The 24345-nt window shown below is 36.0% G+C and overlaps 3 protein-coding genes and 1 long non-coding RNA gene across 4 annotated transcripts; all 4 read left to right on the forward strand.

Annotated features, from left to right (window-relative positions):
* Positions 1–10: 10 nt before the first annotated feature.
* LOC7485828 (peroxidase 29) lies at positions 11–564 on the forward strand. Its single transcript, XM_052456486.1, has 2 exons — positions 11–28; positions 190–564. Exons 1-2 carry the CDS (start codon positions 11–13, stop codon positions 562–564), a joined length of 393 nt encoding a protein of 130 aa, XP_052312446.1.
* Positions 565–1314: 750 nt separating this feature from the next.
* LOC112328822 (uncharacterized) lies at positions 1315–2040 on the forward strand. The gene is made up of 2 exons (XR_002984036.2): positions 1315–1561; positions 1655–2040. It is a non-coding gene; the product is annotated as an uncharacterized LOC112328822 (long non-coding RNA).
* A 1330-nt stretch (positions 2041–3370) lies between these two features.
* Positions 3371–6652, forward strand: LOC7485829 (probable enoyl-CoA hydratase 1, peroxisomal). Its single transcript, XM_002314917.4, has 3 exons — positions 3371–4047; positions 5550–5832; positions 6455–6652. Exons 1-3 carry the CDS (start codon positions 3638–3640, stop codon positions 6554–6556), a joined length of 795 nt encoding a protein of 264 aa, XP_002314953.1. The 5' UTR covers positions 3371–3637; the 3' UTR covers positions 6557–6652.
* A 2353-nt stretch (positions 6653–9005) lies between these two features.
* Positions 9006–10066, forward strand: LOC7485830 (putative ubiquitin-conjugating enzyme E2 39). Its single transcript, XM_024610270.2, has 2 exons — positions 9006–9457; positions 9925–10066. Exons 1-2 carry the CDS (start codon positions 9121–9123, stop codon positions 9927–9929), a joined length of 342 nt encoding a protein of 113 aa, XP_024466038.1. The 5' UTR covers positions 9006–9120; the 3' UTR covers positions 9930–10066.
* Positions 10067–24345: the final 14279 nt, after the last annotated feature.

Raw genomic sequence — 24345 nt, forward strand, 5'->3', positions numbered from 1 at the left:
TAAGAAAGGGATGACTGCTGAAGAATCTGTTGCCATTATGGGTACAACTCCAAATCATTCCTTGCATAAAACAATTACCTACAGATAATAATTCACAACAACACAAGTATATTCACCTAATTTTTCTCCCTATAATTGCTACTGTTGTGTAAACATTCGGTGTTGTGCTTGTTTTTTGAATCCTTGCAGGTGCACGTACACACAGTAGGGGTTACACATTGCTTAAACATTCTGGAACGTCTGTATTATCTCAAAGCTCGTGGTGCAGAGGGAATGGAACCTGGATTTAAGGCTTTCTTGATGTTTAACTGTCCTCGAGGCTCCCTAATCTCAAATTTGACTTTTGTCCAAAACGATCCTACCACGTTTGTTTTTGACAACCAGTACTATATTAATGCTGAAATGGCAATGGATCCAAGAACAGCTGGTATTGTCCAGCATTTTGCAAGTGGCCAGGAAGGTTTCTTCCGTGGATTTTCTTCTGCTTTTCTGAAACTCTCTTCTTCAGTAGTCCTAACAGGAAGCCAAGGTATCATTAGGAAGACCTGTAATGAATTGTACTGAGATGCATTTCAGAATTGTAGGACCAAACATGGAAATGAGGCTTACTCCCTCTTTCAATGAATTTGCCTTCGTTGGTTGTGGAGAAGCATGTTAATCATATTTCTCATGTCTTATTCAAAACATGCAAAAATAATGACAGTTTGCCAAAATTGAATATTAGCAGAAATACCAGAGCTGCCTGTTCCCTGTGCATTTTATCCTTTCTGAAAGGCTAGAAAGTATAAGGTGTTCCATATATTTTTAAGCAATGGGGCACTAACGAAACTTGAATGCTGATACAACTTAGCAGAGGACTCCATATGCATTAGGTGGATTTAATTTGATCAGTTGTCTGTTTGAGAGAGAATGATTTTCTTCTAATTCAGATAAAAAGATGGCCATTCCTTTTCCCGTTTATTAAAAAGGTAGCGTTACGTTTGCCAAATTATCCTATTTTCCGTGACCATCCAAGAATATAGCAGCTGTTGAATATTTATCGGTGATGTGTTACATATTTAAGCTGTCATAGATCAAATGCTTTGCTGCAACAAGGTTTCCAGTTTCAGTGAGATGATATGGATACCAAAAAACGTACTGGATTCTGTCTGGACAAATTAGTGATCTATTTCCACATGCAAGAAGTCCCCGGGGGAATCCTAAAACGTGTCCGCAAGCATAGTTTGCATTTTTGAAGCCCGTGAAACAAAAGTAAATAATCAGCCACATTATAAATCATGCAAAATTTACGAATTTCCAATATGAACATGATGCACAACATTCACGCACCAAATGAGATGTTGCTTTGAATCTTTTGCAGTAGTGTAAATATATATTAATTTGTGCATAAATATGTTTTGATCCTGGAAGATCTTAGTAAGCTTTTCAAGCAGTAACTTCATTTATTGATGGCTGTGTCCTTCTCTGAATCAGTTAGCTCAGTCTTACAACAAAAAATTGAAGAGCTTACCGCAAATCTTTCAGGATCAAGATGTATCTATGCTGATATTTATACTATATGGTGCGTGTTTGTTGCAGTACATTATGTTCATACTGGGAATGCTTAAAGTTCTGCATGATTATAATTGACTTATTATTCATTTTTGTTTCACAGGCTTCGAAAATGCGAACTATGCTTGCTGCCATCTTATAGGACCTCATGGGGGACTGCTACCATGTGGAAATATGTCACTAGTTTGTCCTGAAAGAACAAAGTATGTCTTTCGGGAACCTTATCATCTAACTAAAACTGGAAATCTAAAAGTATGTCTTTCGGGATCCTTATCATCTAACTGAAACTGGAAATCTAATTGCAGCAAAACATCTGATGCATGGCGGCTTAAATTACAGATCACCGATGAATATTCAACAAATTCTGAATTCTTGAATTGTTCACATAAATGACGAGAATTCCACAATGTGATGCTGAGTGTTTGTAATGATTGTGAAAAGGAATGTCCATCAGTTTATTGAATAAAGAGAAATTTACTGTCCCTCAAACTGCTATTTTCAAGTCCAAAAAGAATCATACAAAAAAGGAGTTTTTTTTCTAAATTCTTCAAGCTACATAGCCTCGCAGATGGTGTTTTTACCAGCAAATTCTTTATCTTTTAGTTAGTCTTTATTCTCGGTTTAGAAAGCACTCAAAATCCATGTTCTAAATTTGTTAGTTGTGCGAAAGTGGGGATTTCACAGACTTTGCCCATTGATGGTGTTATCTAACTGAGATGAATTGACTGATTATAGCTAGGGTGACCCTTTGCCTCTGGAATATCATTGCTTCCACAGTTAAATAACTTTAAAAGAATCATTGCTACGTGGAATAACAATAATGCATTATGGGTTAAAAATGCTCATCGCGGAATTACCAATTCCTGGAGGTCTATACAGGCATAACCCATTGGTGTGAGCATTGTCAGGCATAGAGATAAGTGCTAGTTGGCTTTCGATCCTGCCTTTTGAGAGGTAGTTGCCTTTTTACATGGACGCAAACAGAAACCCGTCCCAAAGCAGAACAGAAGTGCGAGCTATAACACCTTCTATACCACTTTGAGTCTTAAACTCTATTTCAAATCTTAATTTTTGTTGCATGCATTTTGTAAAATTATATATATATATATATATATATATTCTAAATAAATACCTAAAAAACCTCGAGGGTTATAACTCAAATGATCAGACTTTAGGTTTGTTCCCTAGAGATCATCAGTTCGAGTCTCACAAACCTCAGGATCACTGGAAGCTTACATGGTCGTTAACTTCAGGGCTTGTGAGATTAGTCGAGGTACGCGCAAGCTGACTCGGACACCCACGTTAATAAAAAAATAAAAAAATAAAAAAAATACCTAAAACTAAAGTATTATATTCTATCTCCAATAACATTGAAATAATCCATTTATGATGTATTGCAAAGATAGTTAAAAATTTAAATTATATGTATTGGATTGGATAGGGTTATTTTTTAAAATATTTTTTATTTAAAAATATATTAAAATAATATATCTTTTATTTTTTTAAATTTATTTTTCACTTCTACGACAATATTGACAACTTCACAACCCTCGTACACTTACCGCTAATTTTTCTAGATAAGACAAAAATTAACTATGTGACCAATTCTCTGTCATGTTCGATGCACATTACGACTATGATGATTGCTTCGCACTGTAACTTTATATTACACGGTAAAATTTAAATATGCTCTCTCACAATTACAATTTTATCCCTGGACATCAAATTGCACGTCTTTTTTTTTTTCATAAACAACGTCGTTTTTTCAGAAAATTTAATATTTTCTATTAAAGAATCAAAATAGAAGACTCCAATTTTAGCAATTTTAGCAATTTTAAGATTTGCCTTATACGAGCACTGGTTAGAACACTTATCAAGGCAAAGTCACGACGTTGATCCTGATCCTGATCCTATCCAATTCCAAAGTCCAAAACCCTATAATTCAAGTGGTCGTCACAGTTACTCAGACCATACCCACTAAGCTTTCTTACACGCAAACCAATAAACAACAAAACCTCAACAAAAACGTCATTCAGATCAATCAAGCCACCGAAAGACAAGTAACGTTCACTTCTCCGACTTGAAAATGGATCAAACCCGAATCGAAAACCTCATCCTAGTCACTCGAGACCGAAACGGCATCGCGACGATCACAATAAACCGACCCAAATCGCTAAACTCCTTGACGAGGCCTATGATGGTGCGTTTAGCCCGTCAAATCAATGCCTTGGGCAAGGACGAATCAGTTCGGGTCATCATTTTAACGGGGTCGGGTCGGGCATTTTGTTCGGGTGTGGATCTGACTGCCGCGGAGAAGGTGTTTAAAGGGGATGTGAAGGATGTGGAGACCGACACGGTTGCCCAAATGGAGCTGTGCAAAAAGCCCATTATTGGAGCCATTAATGGGTTTGCAGTTACTGCTGGGTTTGAAATTGCACTTGCTTGTGATATTTTGATTGCTGCTAAAGGAGCTAAGTTTATGGATACTCATTCCAGGTTCGTTGTATTTTATATGCCGTTAAGGTAAAGTTGTGCGTGCTTGTATTTTGGTTTCACTCTTCGATGAATATGGTAAAACGGTTTAGGAGCTTGAAAGAAAGAGCTATTCTAGTGTTCATAGTAGTATCTGCTTAGCTTGAATGAGCAACAGTTGAATGTTTTTTGGGATATAGAAGGTATTCACTTTTTTGGTGGAATTTGTGATTGAATTCACTTTTAATCTGTTAAATGTTCCGTGCAATTCTGGTTTAACATCGAGGGGCTCATTTTATCTTAGACTACACCTTCCTATCTTTTCTTTTCTTTTGCTTTAGAATTACAATCTCCTATCTTAATCCCTTATGAATGACTAAGGTTTCATCCGTGGTAATTACCATCCGATTCGTTTACTGCAGCTGCCGAGTTTGGAGCCGCCCCTGCCCACCCTTCGTTTCATATAATTTTGATTTATTTATATTTTTTTTCCAGATAAAACAAGGTTTTCCATTCAAATAATAAACTTTTTAATCTTGTACAAGCGGAGAAATTTTTTTATAGAAAGATAAGTTTGTATTCATAATCCACATCCATAGTGATAAAGAAGTTCTATACATAATAAAAAATCTAACAAAAAATAGAGAAATAAAAGACTCAACGCTAAGTAAGATAAAGAGAATGCTGAATGCCCTTTTATCAAAACATTTAATGATACCACCTTAAAGAACAAGCAGCCACAGGCCACAGAGATGGAGAAGAAAGAGAGACTAATAACACATGTGAAAGAAATTGTATGTTAGCTATTGGCTTATTGCATGGATTATTCTTGGAAATAAGAGGCAAAACGTGGAAAACTGGACCTTTGCCTGGACACTTGCTTACTTGCTTTTAGGTTATTAGGCTACTTTGCTAGACTCTATCTACTTAGTTTACAAGGGAATCGATATTTCATACTTAGAAAGGAACTATGTTCAATTTTTGGAGAATGCATCCAGTTTCTCTCGCTTTTTCTCTCGCTTATGTAAAGGCCGGTACCATATAATTTTGAGGTGCTATAGTCAGGGCACATAATGAGCACTAAAGTTTTTTTTTTGGGGGGAGGGGGAGGGGGTTTGTGCTGTGGCCACCCCTAGTCGACTCGTAGCATCTCCCATGTTTATTGAGTTACAACTACTGCATTAACTGAATTGTAAAAATGATGGAGTCCATTACCAAACAATTATGGTCTACACGGAGTTGGTCCTTCTGCGATTTAATAATCCCAACTCTTTAAAATCCTGTGTAATGGCCGGCGTCTCTCATTTCAATGGCACCATTCTTGCTTATATATCTAAGGTCTTATGTTGTTGCCAGTCAATGCTTTTAAGCGATAGGCTCATGATGCCACACAAAAGCTGTGTTAATTTAATGTGTAATGTTATCTAATGTTAACTTTTGTGTTCTTGTACTTAGCTTGTCCCCTCTAGGGCAATCTTTTTAGTGTGTGTTCAAAATAATAATGTTTGCTTGAATTGCCTGTGAAGGTTTGGGATATTTCCTTCATGGGGCCTCTCGCAGAAGCTTTCACGCATTATAGGGGCCAACAGGGCACGCGAAGCATCTCTAACAGCTATGCCAATTTCTGCAGAGCAAGCTGAGAGGTGGGGTTTGGTTAACCATGTTGTGGAAGAAGGTGAAGTGTTGAGGAAAGCCCAAGAAGTTGCAGAGGCCATTGTGACAAAAAATCAAGACTTGGTGTTGAGATACAAGGCTGTTATTAATGATGGCCTGAAGTTGGACCTGGGTCATGCTCTTTCTTTAGAAAAGGTAGTTATTTGTTCACTGTTCTGAGTCTAGCATCATATGATAAAACAATGGAGCATTTCATTTTTGCGATTTAGGTTGCTGTTCTAAGACTGCATATTTTTCGGTCTGCCATTTTCTTTGCTATTAATTTCCTAGAGTAGAAGGTGAATAAAATGAGGAGAAAAAGGAACATATGGAGGGCCTTTACGAAACAACCCCCTCTTAACTCGTTGTAAACTATACTTGTATTCTTTTATGAGATTCTACAGTTGATGTAGTGTTAATGAAATATGCTAGCGTCACTCTAGAAGTCAAATGGAACCATAGCAAAGCCATTTCTGTTCATCTGCTTCTTGATGGAACTTGCTCCAATCTCTCTTTTTGACACGTACTCTGTCACATAAATGTAGATCTTTCATGTCTCTTAGCTGAGGGATTTTCCAAAAGTTTTATAAGCATATACTACTTCTCTCTTGAATTGTTTGTTTTTTGGTTACTTGCTTATGTTTTACCTAATTTCGTGTTTCAGCGAACTCGCTTTGCTATGGTTTTGCATAAATGTGCTTGTTTTTACCATCAACTACATCCTTATGTTATGCTAACAAATATTTTTTTTCCCTGATTGCAAAATGGTTTGTTTCAGGAGAGGGCTCACGCATATTACAGTGGCATGAGTAAGGACCAGTTTCAGAAGATGCAGGAATTCATAGCTGGTCGGAGCTCCAAGAAACCTTCGAAGCTGTAACTTTGTAAATCACCAAACTGTTCTGTTATTCTAAAAACCATGTTTTGATCCTTAAAAGTGGGAAATCTGAGATCAATAAAATTATTTCATGTATAACCTGATTGGATGGTTTGGACTTGGTAGACCTCTCTATTTGTTGAAACTGAAGAGCTAAAATTACCAAAACCAATATTATAAAAATTAAATATTAATGGATGAAATTTAAAAAAAAAATTATAGAAGAATCTAAAAAAAATCAAAATAGCAATATTCATGTTAATTTTTAGAACTTGATTAAATTGAAAAAAATATACAATAAAAAAATCTAAAATAAAATAAACATCAATAAAAAAATAAGATTTAAATTCGAAATGAAAAAAAATTGAAATTAAATTATAAGAAATGAAATTAAAATAAATTTAATTAGTGAAGGGATTAAAAATATATATAAAAAAAAGAATTAAATTTGATATAAAAAACTAAATGAAACTCAATGATTATGAATAAAATTGAAAAAAAATATTAATAAAAATAAAATAAAATAAAATAAATAACAATAAAAACTAAATTGAATACGAAATATAAATGGTAGAACACTCTTATATTTTAGCTTTTTATTTTATTTTATTTTATATATATTTTATATTTATAAAAAACTAAAATATTCATAAGTCAGCTTTATAATAATAAAAAAACCAAAATATCAAGATGAAAAAGCTCCTCTAGATACAAGTTAATAATTTTTAAAAAACTAATTAGGTCATTATACTTTTTATAAAGGAAGTCAGAAGTTAGTTTTGTTCTTGATGACTAATATATCCTGTAAAAAAAATTAAATCACCTCTCAATGTATAGGTTAGTGACTTTTTTTTTTTTTTTGTAGGGACAAAGTGGGGAAATTACTGTTAATTAATAATGATAGTTTTAATCGGAGGGATTGTAGTTCAGAACTTGCTCGGTTGATGATAGTTCTGTCTTCCGTGGGAAGTTTGTTTCTTGTATGTTACATTGAGTAATTTGTGCATGTCGTTTTGGCTAAATACATTGATTTGCTCTTATGTTTGTATCGATTATTCGAATTGATCCCTATAAAATAAATCTGGTCAATCAAATCCTTATGCTCTTAGATTTTGGCCAATTTATCCCCTCACTCCAACAATTGGTAGAATTCACTACCATTTAAGAGGATAAGGCATACTTCTGTCTGTTTGGATTATTGCCAAGGTATTGTTGCGTGTCTTTGATGATTCGGCTTGAAGCGAGATTTTCTTCGAAGAAGAAGCTCGGGGGCAGAAAGGTAACACCACATATTTCTAATAAGAGATTTAATAAATACACTTATTAGAGCTCGATTGGAAGTAGGAAGTTTGATTGACAATTGTTTTTTTTTTTTTTTTCAAAAAAGACTTGAATGAATTAAAAACTAGGAAGACAGTCCGTCATCGTCACTTCACACAAGGAACATTCCTCTGGCATCAATCCATGGTTGCTCTGCAACGTGGACGGTCAGTCCAGTCAGAATTAGCTTACCCTCCTTCCTGTCCCGTTTTATAGTTTGACTGAACAAGCAGTTTTCTTAGGCGAGCCTTTTCTTAACGGCTCCCACACTCACTCACGGTGGAGGCTCTCTCTCACTCCATAAACAGAATATATTGCTATTTTTTCAAGGATAAGGCCTTATCACATGGTTAGTTACCAGTCACCATCGTACAATTCTTTCACTACTTGAACAAAACGTCGCGATCATATCCTTTTCAATGCAAAATATGAAGAGAATTCTTCTATGAGGATTCTGGGAAATTTGGATGTTCCCGAAAGTAAAATAAAACTTGGATGTTGTATGTGAATCTTGCTCGGAGTTCATGCTCAAGGGCTACTGGGTGTCTTCGGCAACGCATTACAAGGTATTTTTTTTATAATTAAAAGTATATTTTTTAAGAAGAAATTAAAAATATAAGATCGATACAACGCGACTCCTTAGTGTTTTCACGAGAAGTAAACGGAAGCTAGCTAGCGTGTTTGTGCTGAAAGTGATTCTACATTGAACGGGAGCTTGCGTTATAAAATTTATAGGATTGCAGTGCCATAAATCAACCAGACCAGCCACGTGTGCTTTAAGGACCCTTAGTGGAACCCATCACGCTCAGCTGCTGACCCATCACGCTCAGCTGCTGCTCGATCGCTGCTTTTTCACTTGGCACCCGAAGGGTCCAACATCACATAGCCCACCCAGGATTTAAGGCATTTTGTGTAAAGCCTTTTAAACTTGCATCGGTTTTGCAGTGTTAATTTCTTCGGAGAAATTTCATTTATTTGTTTATTTTGAAAAACGAAAATAATGGAGAATAAGATTAGTCGGATCTGCCCACAACTTGGCTAATAAATCACATCTTAAGAGAGCCCAGAGTGCCTAGCCCACAAATCCAACTTTCCTTTCGATGATGCTCAAATCACCGTCAAATTCCATTTCGCATCATGGACCCACCAATGCCTCGCAGTACACGATTGATTCTATTCGTATTCTACCAAACAATTAAAAACACAAAACCTCTCCCCCTCTGCAACTCGATCGTCTTCTTATCAAAATGGCTCTCCCTTTACCCTCTCTAGAACCCCAACAACAGCAACAGCAAACCACCACCAATCGTGAGATCCAAGAGATCGACATTTTTCATCGATTCGACGTCGTATCTGACTCATCAGACCACCACTACCTTCACATCAACAACAACAACGAAAAAAACAGTAGCAGCAAAAAAACCAAAGGTGAGGGAGATTCTTTCACAGATATCTCAAGCGGGGCTTCCAAGAAGATCATGCAGGAATGGAAAATCCTGGAAAAACACCTCCCTGATTCAATCTACGTTCGTGTGTACGAGAATCGAATCGATCTCTTAAGGGCAGTAATCATAGGAGCCGCAGGTACACCATACCATGATGGACTTTACTTCTTTGACATTGCTTTCCCACCGGATTACCCGGTCCAACCCCCTTTGGTTTATTACAGATCATTCGGGTTAAGAATCAACCCGAATTTATACGCCAATGGGCGGGTTTGCTTAAGTCTATTAAACACTTGGCCTGGTAAAAAAAAAGAGAAATGGAATTCAAGTGAATCCACAGTACTTCAAGTCCTGGTCTCCTTGCAGGCCCTCGTTTTGAATGAGAAACCTTATTATAACGAACCGGGTAGTGGGGTGTTACCGGGTCGGGCCATATGGGAGAAGAAATCTAATGCTTACAGCGAGAATGTTTTTTTCTTGTCTTGCAAGACAATGTTGTTTTTATTACGTAGGCCACCAAAAAATTTTGAGGGTTTTGTTGCTAGTCATTTTAGAGAGAAGGCGAGTGTTATCTTATCAGCTTGTAATGCCTATATTAATGGTCAGGTTAGAGTTGGGCTTTATAGAAACGATGGGTCATGTTCAAGTTGTAAATCATCGTCGCCTGTTCATGTCTCAGAGAAATTTAAAGGGTTGATGGGTCAACTATATCCACAGTTGGTTTCGGCTTTCAAGAGAAATGGAGCTTCTTTGGGGGATTTTCTGGAGCAGTTAAAGCAGCCGGTCGAGAAGAAAACGCTGTCGTTTAAATGGAAAACAGTCAAGATGTTTTTTGGGAAACTAAAGAAAGTTTTGGGGTTAAAGAAGGAGAATAGCAGTGGCAAAAGTGGGGTCGAAGGGAAGGGTTCTTGATGGAGGTGAAAGGGACCGCGGCGGGATTTTTAATTTTGCTTTATTAAGTTACTTTAGAATTTTTACAATTTTTGATGATGACGAGGATGGCTACTACTGTTATAAGATTTTGAATCTTATGCTGTTATCATGGAAATATTATAGTTTTTTTTATTAGAAGATAAATAAAGTTTAAACCTGGTTGTTGTGTAAAGGATAAAATTTGTCGGGAGTTTGTTTCTTGTTTGTTACATTTTTATTTTTCTTTGTATGTTGTGTTGTGTTGTGTTGTATTGTGTTTTTTTTTTTTCTAATGACAATGTTTACATTATATTAGTTAATTTAACTTTGTTGATGTATGAATTTTCTAGTGTAATTCTCAATATTTAAATATCAATTGGTAGTCAAATTCTTTAAAAAAATTATAAATTTATTGTAAATTCCAAAAAAAATACAAAAACAAAACACACAAATTTTTTTTAAAATAATACTAAAAATATTTTTCTCTCCATTGTATAAATAAAATATATTTTTTATAAGGATTAGTAGTATGGAACAAGTAAAAATTATTTTTTTATTATTTATTTCTGTAAGATTTTGCTTTGCAAAAAAAAAATTTCTCTAGAAAACTATCAAAATAAACTTAAGGATATGTTTCCTAAATAGCCCCTTAGGTAAAAGAAATCCTTAACAAAAAGTTATCCAAGCAAACAAAGTTTTAAGTACTTAACCCAAAATAAAATTAAATGGATCGACCTAAAGATATTGATTCAACCATGAAACTTATGTTGTTAATATGGAAATATTATAGCTTTTTTATTAGAAGATAAATAAAGTTTAAACTTAGTTGTTGAGTAAAGGATACGATTTGTCGGGAGTTTGTTTCTTGTTTGTTACACTCTTGTTTCTTTGTGCGTGTTGTGTTGTGTTGTGTTTTTCTCTCTTCTAATGACAATGTTTACACTATATTAGTTAATCTAATTTTGCTGATATAGAAATTTTTTAGTGTAACTCTCAGTATTTAAATATCAATTGGTAGTCAAATTCTTTAAAAAAGTTATAAATTTATTGTAAATTCCAAAAAAATACAAAAAAAAAACACAGAGAAATTTTCTAAAATAATGCTAAAAATATTTTTCTCTCCATTTTATAAATAAAATATAATTTTTATAAGGATTAGTAGTATCTAACGAGTAAAAATTATTTTTTTTTATTATTTATTTATGTAAGATTTTGTTTGGCAAAACTTTTTTTTTCTCTAGAAAACTATCAAAATAAACTTAAGGATATGTTTCCTAAACAGCCTCTTAGGTAAAAGAAATCTTTAACAAAAAGTTGTCCAAGTAAACAAAATTTTAAGTACTTAACCCAAAACAAAATTAAATGGATCGACCTAAAGATATTGATTCAACCATGAATCTTATGCTGTTGAGATGGAAATATTATAGCTTTTTTATTAGAAGATAAATAAAGTTTAAACCTGGTTGTTGTGTAAAGGATACGATTTGTCGGGAGTTTGTTTCTTGTTTGTTACATTCTTGTTTCTCCTTGCGTGTTGTGTTGTGTTTTTCTCTTCTAATAACAATGTTTACACTATATTAGTTAATCTGACTTTGCTGATGTAGGCATTTTCTAGTGTAACTCTTAGTATTTAAATATCAATTGGTAATTAAATTCTTTAAAAAAGTTATAAATTTATTGTAAATTCAAAAAAAAATACAAAAAAACACACAGAAATTTTCTAAAATAATGCTAAAAATATTTTTCTCTTCATTTTATAAATAAAATATAATTTTTATAAGGATTGGTATTATGTAACGAGTAAAAATTATTTTTTTATTTTTTATTATTTATTTCTGTAAGATTTTGTTTGGCAAAACTTTTTTTTTCTCTAGAAAACTGTCAAAATAAACTTAAGGATATGTTTCCTAAACAGCCTCTTAGGTAAAAGAAATCCTTAACAAAAAATTGTTCAAACAAACAAAGTTTTAAATACTTAATCCAAAACAAAATTAAATGAATCGACCTAAAAATATTGATTCAATCATAAACCGAACTAAAATTTGATCTAAAAACTAAACCAAAACAAAGACTTCAACTGAAACAAAAACAAAGTTTAAAATTAACACAAAACATAAAATTTTTTATAAAAAAATAATTCAAACACTCAAATCATGAAAAGCTCAAAAACATTCATCAAAAACACTAAATACAAATCTCAATCCAAATAGGTTTTCATGTAATTAAGAGCAAGGTTTTATTTGAAGATCATGCAAGCATACATGATCTAGCGTCCTTCTAATGGTAGATAGCTCAGTCTTTCTGCTCCCATTCAACACCATCTGATGACACAGGCCCGGACATTGACTTGCACCTGTACTCTTCAGGGTACCATCCATCTCCTTGGCAGTTAAATACGCCAACCACCCTAGTATACGGCATTCAGCAGAAAAAGCTATGTTTTGAGAAACACAAACCTTGAGAAATGATGTTGCACGTTCGTGAAACACAAGCATACATGATCTAGCATCCTTCTATTGGTAGATTGCCTCTTTGTTTCAAATTACCTTGTTCAGGTTCCAGATTTTGAGTAGGGTCTTGCCACCAAAGAGTGGGTTTTCAAAGAGGCGATCTCTGGTCGGAAGGGCATTATTCTGGCATCTGAATATGTTTCCATCAGGAAGGACAAGCTTCTTCAGCAGATCAAAATTGTGGTGGCCGACTTTGTCACTAACATAAACAGGACCACCACATATGGCTCTTGATCCAGCATGAGACTCAGCACAAAGATGACCTGATTGGAACATGTTCCAATCAGGTTGAATGAATTTGTCCCTGCCACAAATGAATCATGTGGACTCCTTGTAACCAGTACACTCCCATAGGATCTCCATTTGGGTCTTCCAACCAGAAATCATCACCTAAATGAAAATGAACTTATCTATATTAGCCTAGGAAACATATTTGTTTCGTATAAAAGATAGAACCCTACATTGCTATCATAACATTGCTCTATCCTCCACAATTTTCAAGTAGCCAAAGCAATTACTTCTGTGGTTTGGAACTTACCAACCCTACCCATGGAAATATGTGTTAATTATTGGAGACAAGCAAGCCCCACCATGTGCAAGTGGGATTACCTAATCTCCCACTTAGCACATGGTGGAGGACTCCCCCTCACTCCCATTAATTGTATATTAATGTGCCCCCTTGTGAAGTGTTTGTAAGTGTATCGAGAGAACACAGAGAAGAAGAACCGACGAGTTGCAGAGAGTGAAAACACAGAGAGAAGAGAGAACAGAGAAGTGTAGAGAGAGCTTGAGTGTAGAGTTGAGTTGAGAAGATTCTCCTCCTCCTTTGTTTGTATTGTTTGTAAGCTTCATTAATACAAACCAGTAGCTCCGTGGAGTAGGCAAGTTGCCGAACCACGTAAATTGTGTGTGTTTGAGTTCTGGAAATATCCCAACAACTGGTATCAGAGCTTGTTCTTGACAAAGAGGGTGTTTGATCCAAACTCAAAAATCAAAGTTCTTCAAATGTGTTTTTGAACATACCATCGTGTAGAGGACAACCGGACGAATCCACTGTTGCAAACCCGGCGAAGAACCGACGTCCTGCATGCCCGCACGCGCCAACACGCGCCTACGCCCAGACTGCCCACGCGCACCAACGCGCCGTACGCGCGCCACGCTCCATCTTCGCCCGGCTTCTGCAAAACGGGTCGGGCTGACCCGCCACGTCAGCACAGCCGTACGGTCACCGTCCACGTCACCTGCCACGTCACCTGCCACGTCATCGATGAGTTTTGTTCCGATGTGTCGCAGAAGCTGATATTCTGACACGTGGCTACATCATAACCGTTGAGGGGTTTTGATCCAGTACGACGCAGGACCCAATCAGTTGACACGTGGTTAAATCAGGACCACTATTGAGTATTGATCCAGTGTGACTCAGGCCATAATCTTCTGACACGTGGCCTCATCATAACCGTTACTGAGTTTTGATACGGTGTGACGCAGGACCTAATCGGCTGACACGTGGCTTCATCAGAACCGCTACTTAGGTTTTGATCCGGTGCGGCGCAGGCGGTACTCTGGTTGACACGCGGCTGCATCTGCACCGTCCGTTAATTCTAAACTTTGATTGCTAAAATCGGAGCCATCCGAAGTCCGATTGGGGTGATCTCAGTGTCATTTCCAAGGTTTTCGGCTGTTCCGGACACATCTGTAAGGTCAGATTTGGGAAATTCGAATCGGAGAAGTAGTAAAAATGGCAGATGAAATAAAAGCAGCTGGAATTGAAAAATTTGACGGGACAGATTTTGGATACTGGAAAATGCAAATTGAGGATTATCTATATGGGAAGAAACTTCATCTTCCCTTGTTGGGGAGTAAACCAGAAAATATGCAAGAAGAAGATTGGCTACTTCTTGATAGACAAGTTCTGGGCATTGTCCGGTTATCCTTATCAAGAAGAGTTGCTCACAATGTTACGAAAGAAAGATCCACTGCAAGATTGATGGAAGCCTTGTCTGGGATGTATGAGAAGCCATCAGCAAATAATAAAGTGCACCTGATGAAAAAGTTGTTTAACTTGAAGATGGTCGAAAACACTTCCGTTACGCAACACCTCAACAACTTCAATACCATCACAAATCAATTATCATCTGTTGAGATTGAGTTTGATGATGAGATTCGTGCACTCATCTTGCTAGCTTCACTTCCAAGCAGTTGGGAAGGCATGAGGACAGCCGTGAGCAATTCAGCTGGAAAATCCAAACTGAAGTATGATGACATTCGAGACTTGATTTTGGCTGAAGAAGTGCGAAGGAAAGACTCGGGTGAAAGTTCAAGCTCAGGATCAGCTCTCAACATCAACACTCGAGGGAGGAGACATGATAGAGGCTTATCCAGAGGCAGATCAAAATCAAGATATAGAAGTAAAAGCAAGTTTGGACCCAGAAAGCAGGTTGAATGTTGGAATTGTGGCAAACCTGGTCATTTCATGAGGAATTGCACAAAACCGAAAAAACCTGAAGCTGACTCTGCAAACGCTACCACAAATGAGGTGCAAGATGCTTTGATTCTTGCTGTGCATAGTCCTGTTGATGATTGGGTTCTTGATTCTGGTGCTTCATTTCACTGTACACCACACCATGAAATGATGCAAAACTATATTGCTGGAGATCACGGTGTAGTCTATCTGGCCGATGGACAACCATTGGATATTGTGGGTTTAGGAGATGTACAAATCAAGACAATGAATGGATCTATATGGACCTTGCAAAATGTAAGGCATGTTCCTGATCTAAAGAAGAAGCTGATCTCGGTCGGACAACTTGATGATAGTGGTCATTCAATCCTTTTTTCTGGAGGTATGTGGAAGGTATCAAAGGGAGCAATGGTTTTGGCTCGTGGAAAGAAAACCGGCACCCTGTATATGACCACAAGATTTGCAGACATTATTGCCTCTACTGAAGCAGAAAATCAAGCACATCTATGGCACTGTAGACTCGGCCATATGAGTCAAAAGGGGATGAAGATACTTCAGTCGAAGGGAAAACTGGCAGAATTAAAAAATGTCGATCTAGACATTTGTGAAAGCTGTGTTCTTGGAAAACAGAAAAAGCTCAGTTTCTTGAAGGTTGGCAGGACTTTAAGACCAAGAAAGCTAGAGCTGGTACACACAGATTTATGGGGACCGGCTCCAGTAGCATCTCTTGGAGGTTCTCGGTATTACGTGACTTTCATTGATGATTTCAGCAGGAAGGTATGGGTTTACTTTCTGAAAAATAAATCTGATGTGTTTGAAACATTCAAGAAATGGAAGGCTATGGTTGAGACTGAATCAGGTCTAAAGTTGAAATGCTTAAGATCTGATAATGGAGGAGAATACATTGATGGAGGTTTCAAGGAGTATTGTGCTGTCAATGGTATCAGAATGGAAAAGACCGTTCCAGGCACACCGCAACAGAATGGCGTTGCTGAACGGATGAACAGGACCATCAATGAACGAGCTAGAAGCATGAGGTTGCATTCAGGGTTACCTCAAACATTCTGGGCCGACGCAGTTCATACCGCAGTTTACTTGATCAACCGTGGACCATCAGTTCCTTTGGAGTTCAGACTGCCCGAGGAAGTATGGAGAGGAAAAGAGGTACAACTCTCTCATTTAAAGGTCTTTGGGTGTGTTTCCTATGTTCATATAGATTCTGATGCTCGCAACAAGTTGGATGCCAAATCCAAGAAATGTTTCTTCATCGGCTATGGAGATGAAGAATTTGGCTTTCGGTTCTGGGATGATCAGAATAGAAAGATTATCAGAAGCAGGAACGTGATCTTCAATGAGAAAGTTATGTACAAAGACAGATCAAGTGCAGAAACAGATAAGGCTGATTCAGATACAAGGCCACAAGAATCTGAATTCATAAGATTAGAAGGCCTTCCCGATGTTACTGAGCAGAACAACAATCAAGAGTCTTTACAAGAAGACTCAAGCATATCTGTACCCGCTACTACACAAGAAGATGCGGAGCAAATTGAACCAGCTGTTCGCAGGTCTTCGAGGACGATAAAGCCCCCGCAACGGTTCACACTTTTACTGAATTACATTTTGTTGACAGATGGTGGTGAACCGCTAACTTATGAAGAATCCTTACAAGATGGAAACTCAAGCAAGTGGGAGTTAGCCATGAAGGATGAGATGAGTTCGTTGCTGAAGAACAAGACTTGGGAGCTAACCACACTGCCTGAAGGAAAGAAGGCTTTACAAAACAAGTGGGTTTACAGAGTGAAAACTGAGCATGACGGAAGTAAACGGTTCAAGGCAAGACTTGTTGTCAAAGGGTTTCAACAAAAGAAAGGCATTGACTACTCTGAGATATTTTCTCCAGTTGTGAAGCTCACAACAATCAGAGTTGTTCTGGGGATAGTAGCTGCAGAAAATTTACATCTTGAACAGTTAGATGTAAAAACAGCATTCCTTCATGGTGACTTGGAGGAAGATATTTATATGCAACAGCCAGAGGGGTTTGCAATGCAAGGAAAGGAGAATCAAGTCTGCAAGCTACAGAAAAGCCTATACGGTTTGAAGCAAGCTCCAAGACAGTGGTACAAGAAGTTTGACAACTTCATGTGCAGTTCCGGATATACAAGATGCCAAGCTGATCATTGTTGCTATGTCAAACATTTTGACAACTCCTACATCATTCTACTATTATATGTAGATGATATGTTGATTGCAGGATCCAGCATTGAGGAGATTGATAAGCTGAAACAGCAGTTGTCAAAACAGTTTGAAATGAAGGATCTGGGAGCTGCTAAACAAATACTTGGCATGAGAATCTTCAGAGATAAAGACAAAGGCGTACTAAAGCTTTCACAAACAGAGTATGTCAAGAAGGTTCTCAGCAGGTTTAGTATGGATAATACTAAACCAGTAAGTACACCACTGGGGAATCATTTCAAGCTCAGCAAAGATCAGTCACCAAAAACTGAGCAAGAATGTGGATACATGGATAAGATTCCATACGCCTCAGCTATCGGCTCTTTAATGTATGCTATGGTCTGTACCAGACCAGACATTGCCCATGCAGTGGGAGTTGTAAGCCGATATATGAGCAATCCTGGAAAGCAGCATTGGGAGGCGGTCAAATGGATCATGAGGTACTTAAAAGGTTCATCGGAAACTTGTCTTACCTTCACAGCTGGTGGTTTGAAACTTGAAGGTTTTGTAGATGCTGATCTAGCAGGAGATGTTGATAGCAGAAAGAGCACTACAGGATATGTTTATACTCTAGGAGGTACTGCTGTTTCCTGGAGTTCTACCTTGCAAAAGATCGTTGCTCTTTCAACAACAGAAGCTGAATATGTTGCAGTCTCAGAATCTGCAAAAGAGATAGTATGGTTGCAGAGTTTCCTGAAAGAATTGGGCAAGATGAATGGAAAGGGTACTTTGTATAGCGATAGTCAGAGTGCAATCTTCCTTGCCAAGAATCCAGCATTTCACTCCAGGACGAAGCATATTCAGATCAAATATCACTTCATCCGACAACTGCTGGACGACGAGCAACTAATGCTAGAAAAGGTCTGTGGAAGCAAGAATCCAGCTGACATGTTAACCAAAGGAGTTACACTTGATAAACTGAAGTTGTGCAAAACTTCAGTTGGCCTTCAAGGATAAAAGATAATTTCATTGTTTGTCTCCAAGTGGGAGATTGTTAATTATTGGAGACAAGCAAGCCCCACCATGTGCAAGTGGGATTACCTAATCTCCCACTTAGCACATGGTGGAGGACTCCCCCTCACTCCCATTAATTGTATATTAATGTGCCCCCTTGTGAAGTGTTTGTAAGTGTATCGAGAGAACACAGAGAAGAAGAACCGACGAGTTGCAGAGAGTGAAAACACAGAGAGAAGAGAGAACAGAGAAGTGTAGAGAGAGCTTGAGTGTAGAGTTGAGTTGAGAAGATTCTCCTCCTCCTTTGTTTGTATTGTTTGTAAGCTTCATTAATACAAACCAGTAGCTCCGTGGAGTAGGCAAGTTGCCGAACCACGTAAATTGTGTGTGTTTGAGTTCTGGAAATATCCCAACAATATGTTCTTGTGCCCAGAAAGAAGAAGCCATTGAATTGCTCCATGCTTGCAATAAGCCCAGACCATTCAAAGTTCTTATTCGTAGATTGGTTCAACCCATCATAGTGTGCCTTGGCAAGCTTAACTCCGCCACCTTGGTCCTCAGATACATATTCCAGAACCTCGTGATTATGAAAACAAGGATCAACAAGAGAAGAGATTAATGTTTCCAAAATTGTTGATCCTGTTCCCAAAACATTTTATTACATATATAGAGCCAATTTTTTAAAACTTCGCTTTTTCCTTTAACCGAACTTAGACGTAGCATATATATGATCTTTGTGAGGGAAAAAACCATGCATACGATTCTATATGCAACAAAAGATTCCGTTACCCTTTACCCTGATTTGTTTTTTACCATTGTCTGTCAGGATTACTTAAATGAGTGTTTATAAAGAGCTTAAAACAGAACCCCATTTAAGCACTAACAGAGAGCTTCTGAAAGAAAAACTATATAGGGACACCATGCTAATTAACTACTTGACAGTCTCGAAAAGTTTTATTAAAGAACGAATCGATCAAAAAACACTTTGTTATCAGGATAATGATGATGATGTTGAATGTTGATGGTGGAATGGTGTTAAAATGCTGAAAAATGACCGAAGAAAAAAAAATTGACATGGATAAACAACACTTATATGGATAACGTCTACTTTAACTCCAGTAATACCAACATCAACAAGATAAGAATGCATGGCCTCATAAAAGTCTCCAGCTTGATCAGGATTGACAAGTCCAAGTCCATCTTTAATAATCATATCAGCAGCCAAATCAGGCATAGTCTTTTCTACCCCAGCAGTCAACTATGCAGCAGTAACCTTGGCGTCAGGGCCAGTCCCAGGCGTAAATCCTCCCCAGGAACCATCCAGAGCATGCCACACATGAACATCATCCAAGCCTGGAAATTTTGACTACAAATCACTCGCTAGTGCCTTCGATCCTCATCTATCCAATCCCTCTTCTTCAAATGCTTAATTGGTTTGGCTCGGGGAGGCCTGAAACATCAGCCCCTCTAGTTTTAGCTTTCCTTTGTCTTAGCTAAAGTACCAATCTCTTTGACAGTAATGTCATGTTTATCTTGATCAAATATTGGTGTGTCAGGCCGTGGCATGGTACCAGCTTGGTTCTTGGTGAACTTTTCATTCTCCTTGAACTTGTAGAGCCTGTAGAGCATTTGGGACCCGGGTCCAGTGAGATCTTTCGAGTCTTTAGAAGGAGACTCGTGATCCATGTTTGTCCTTTGCCAACCATCGTCAATGATAAAAAAATATTGGAGGGAATTCATTTTCAGTCAAGCTTTGGACACCATGCAATAAACCAGCGTTCTCTCTTCCAGGAGCCTGAAAGTCCCCAAATGAACATGTACGGCAGAAAAGACATCCCTCATGAGATCATAAGGATTGTCTCCAAAATGTAAATATACACAACAATTGAGAGATTTTCCTTTTGCTTTGGTAGAGCCACGCTCAACACACAAGGATTGTCTGCACGCCTCTGACGCCTGGTAGACCTGGACCCTTTGAATCACTCGACACGTCAGATCCAATGGGCCCCTTGAAGGCTTTAGGTGGTACCCTTGACAGCCCATCCGCGGCACAGCCCCTTCACTCTTCCCTCAAACTGCTAGTAATCAAGGCTGACCATAGCAAGAGCCACGGTGGGCCTTCCATATCCAGCCCAAGAATCTATGTTTGGGCTATCAATGACCGCATGTGCAAAATTGGGCCCATGACCATTTACATCTACACCGTACTTGTGAGGTGAGTAAGCTTTATTTGTCCTTCAATTTTAGACTCCTTCTCTATTTAGTCAGCGTAGTTGTTCTTAATCTATCTTTATATTTTAGGTTGTTTTTCGATTATCTTTTTTTATATGGTGTTAAACTTCTTTTTTTATTGTTATTTTTTTAAATAAAGAATGTTTGGTTTGAGAATTGAGTTTCTTACAGAGGGTGATTTGGTAAATTGAGGTGAAAACATATGGCAATAATAAATTGAGGAGTGATTTTATATTTGAAGATAAATTAAAAATAATTAAACTCGTTGTGATGAATTGAAAACTACACATACGATCATTAATAAAACACTGCAGAGCGTGACTAAATTATTATAGTGATACTTACAAGACATTGTTTTATTTAAACAGCGTTTCGTTTATTTTTTCAATTTTGCATTTAAATATTAGATTATCTTGGAAATTATGTTTTTTTATTTTATTTTTATACACTGGGTTATGTATAGGTTTTGTAGATTTAATTTTTTTTCTTTATTTTAACTTTCAGCACTAAATATGTTGCAAGGAGTTTCATGATTTCTTTGTATTTTCTTTATATGAATTTATCATGATTTCATGAACCGAACCACGGATTTAACAACTTGACTTGAGTCATTTATAAATTAAATTTTTTTTTATTTCAACTTTCAACATTGAATATATTAGAAGTAGAGTTTCATATTTTTTAATATTTTATTTCTATGAATTTATCATGATCTCATGAACTAGATTATAAATTTAACAGATTAACTCAAATTAACTAATATCACTTTTTTAACTATTGTTTTTAATTGATATTTTTAATTTTATTATTCAATATTAAATTTTATATTTTTGTTGTGTTCGCTTTATATATATATTGATTTAGCCTACATCGGGCCAAATCTAAGTATTGAACAAATTCTTTTATTTTTTATAGACTTTTAATCGTTTGAAATTCTGAACAACAAAGAAATAATTTACTGCAAAGCCATGAAGTCACCGTCACCATGATGGCTACGTTTTATGTTGTAATTTAGAGATCAGTAACATAACTTCTGCTTTAACATATTTTTTAAAAGTGTTTTTAAGTTAAAAATATTAAATTAATATTTTTTTCATTATTTTTTTATGATTTTGATATAATGATATGGAAAATTAAAAAAAACTATTATTATATTTTTAAATAAAAAAATATTTTAAAAAATATATTATATCATAATTTTAAACACCACTGAAATCACCTAGATGGCTGCTATTTACTAATAACATTTTGGTAAGCAACAGGCACTGTTTCTAGAAACCAAAACCATCCGTCCACGACCCACAAACAAATAAGATAGACGAGTATGTTTGGTATTGCGGTAGTTGTTGTGGTTGTGGTTTAAAAAAAATTGTTTTATAAAAAATATTTTTAGTTGAGGTTGGTTTGAAAAAATAGGTGTTTGGTTAAAACTGTGGTTGAAATTGAAGTTGAAGAAAAAATAGTTTAATGTGTTTGGTTAAGAATACTTTTGAAATTGAAGTTATAAAATAATTTTAATATATATATATATATATATATATATATATATATATTGATGGTTTTAAATTTAAATAGAGTAGAATTAACTTCTCCTATTACATCATGAAATAAATAATACTTGATATAAAATATTTTTTATTATTCCATTAAACTATTTATAATTCCATTACATACAAAATTCAGCAGATAAAAACTACAGTTTTTATAATTTTGTGAGCGTGTAATAAAATCAGATAAAATATTATCAGGTATAAAATTGATATTGCAGTACGAGTGAATTTAATTTACTTTATACTAGTTTTTCATGAAAAAAATATTGTTCACATCACAATGCGAGTGAATTTAATTCACTCTAAACTAGTTTTTTTTTAAAAAAAATTGTTAAAAAAATTAACAAACTGCCAAAAAAAAATGCACGTGAACAGTGCAATTCTGTGTTTCACAGGTTGAAACTCGTAGAAAAACAGTAAAATATTGCTTCTGAAAACTCATGGTCCTGCCGCATATAAATGACGGGACCCATGTGTTTTGAAACATTCAGTATTTGTAACCAAACGGCCATTTCTTGTGTTTTTGTAAAAACACGAACGCTAATGCGTTGCCAAACCGGTTCGGAATCTGTCATGAACCTGCTTGGGTAATGTTCCCCTACGCTTGAATCTGCTTGTCATTTTCGCTACTCAAATCTCCACCCAATAGGCCCCCATCCCATGGGTGACCGCCCATCATTCGTTGTTCTAGGGATTGCCAGACCTGGCATACAGAGCTTGCTAGCTTTTTGTACACGGGATGATGACTATTGACATCTGTGTTCCTTCAAGGCAGGCAATTCTTGAATGTCCATCTAGCGTTTCGTACCGCGATCCTAACACTGCTTGTCAAAATTTTAATTTTTATGTTTTTATATTATTTTGATTTATTAATATTAAAATAAATTATTTTAATATATTTTATAAATAAAAAATATTTTTAAAAAATAAAGATGCGGTAATATCAAAACATCCCTCAAACAGTCAATTTAACCAAGACAATCTAAGTCATTCAGCGATAAAGCCATTTTAAATACTTGAACTTATATAATTCTAACAATTTAATGTCTTGTATTTAGTTTTATTATTGGGTTTTTAGTTTTTAATAATAAAGTTTTTAAGTGAGTGTGTTTTATTAAATGCTGATACGTCTGTTAATGATTATGTGGACTCTAACAACTAAAATAATATTTAAAAACAAAGTTATTAACTAGAAAATTTTATATAAATCTAGTTGAAAATTAAATAACAATAACAATAGTTATATATATTTATAAACAAACAGTGATGGTTTAGATATAGGAAACTTATTTTGCTTTTCAAACTTTAATTTTTTTGATGATCAGAAAAAAATCTCTTTATGTCCAGAATTTTTTATATAAAAAAACTCAGACATTTACTGGAACAAAATTAAAAATCAGAGAGTCAATCAATAAAATCAAGTAAATTTAAGCACTCAAAATCACATCATCCCTTCATATACATGCACACACATATATGACTGTGATTTGGTTCATGTGAGACATTAATGCATCAGAATGCATCTATATATCTTGGCCTGTTTGAGATTATAATAATTGTTATAGTTTAAAATGTTTTTTATTTAAAAATATATTTAAATAATTTTTTTTATTTTTAAAAAATTATTTTTAAAATCAGGACATTAAAACGATCTAAAATTATAAAAGAATATTTTTTAACTAAAACTATTTTAAAATTAAAAAAATACAATTTCAATTGTGTTCCCGAACTATCCCGGCAGGAACATAAAATTGCGTGCGATGTCCCCTCATGTACCACATAATGACAATCGGAGAAGGAAAATCTTATGCCAATTCCCTGTGCTCAATCGGCCCTACTGAATTATTCAACGGAAACACAAATTTGCGCTGCCCCCAATCAAGAATGGACTATTTTCCGGGTCAATTTATGTCAGCAGTTCTTGCTGGAACGGATGGAATGCAGACGAGCAAGTTGAGCTTTGATGGAACTCGAAGCTACCACAAGCGCATAAGGTATCTGACATGATAAAGTTCAGCTGCCGAGCAAGTTATATCAACCATGAAATCAAATTATTTCTTAGATGCGAAGCAGGCCGCTGCCCCCCTGGGTACCACGTTGCACTGTAGGATTAGCAGTAAAGAGACTTCTCTGCTTAACTTATGTCAATGTGTCCTCGGATTGTTCGCAGAAAAAG

The sequence above is a fragment of the Populus trichocarpa genome, chromosome 10 (genome assembly GCF_000002775.5).
Source record: "Populus trichocarpa isolate Nisqually-1 chromosome 10, P.trichocarpa_v4.1, whole genome shotgun sequence".
NCBI classification, from domain to species: Eukaryota; Viridiplantae; Streptophyta; class Magnoliopsida; order Malpighiales; family Salicaceae; genus Populus; species Populus trichocarpa.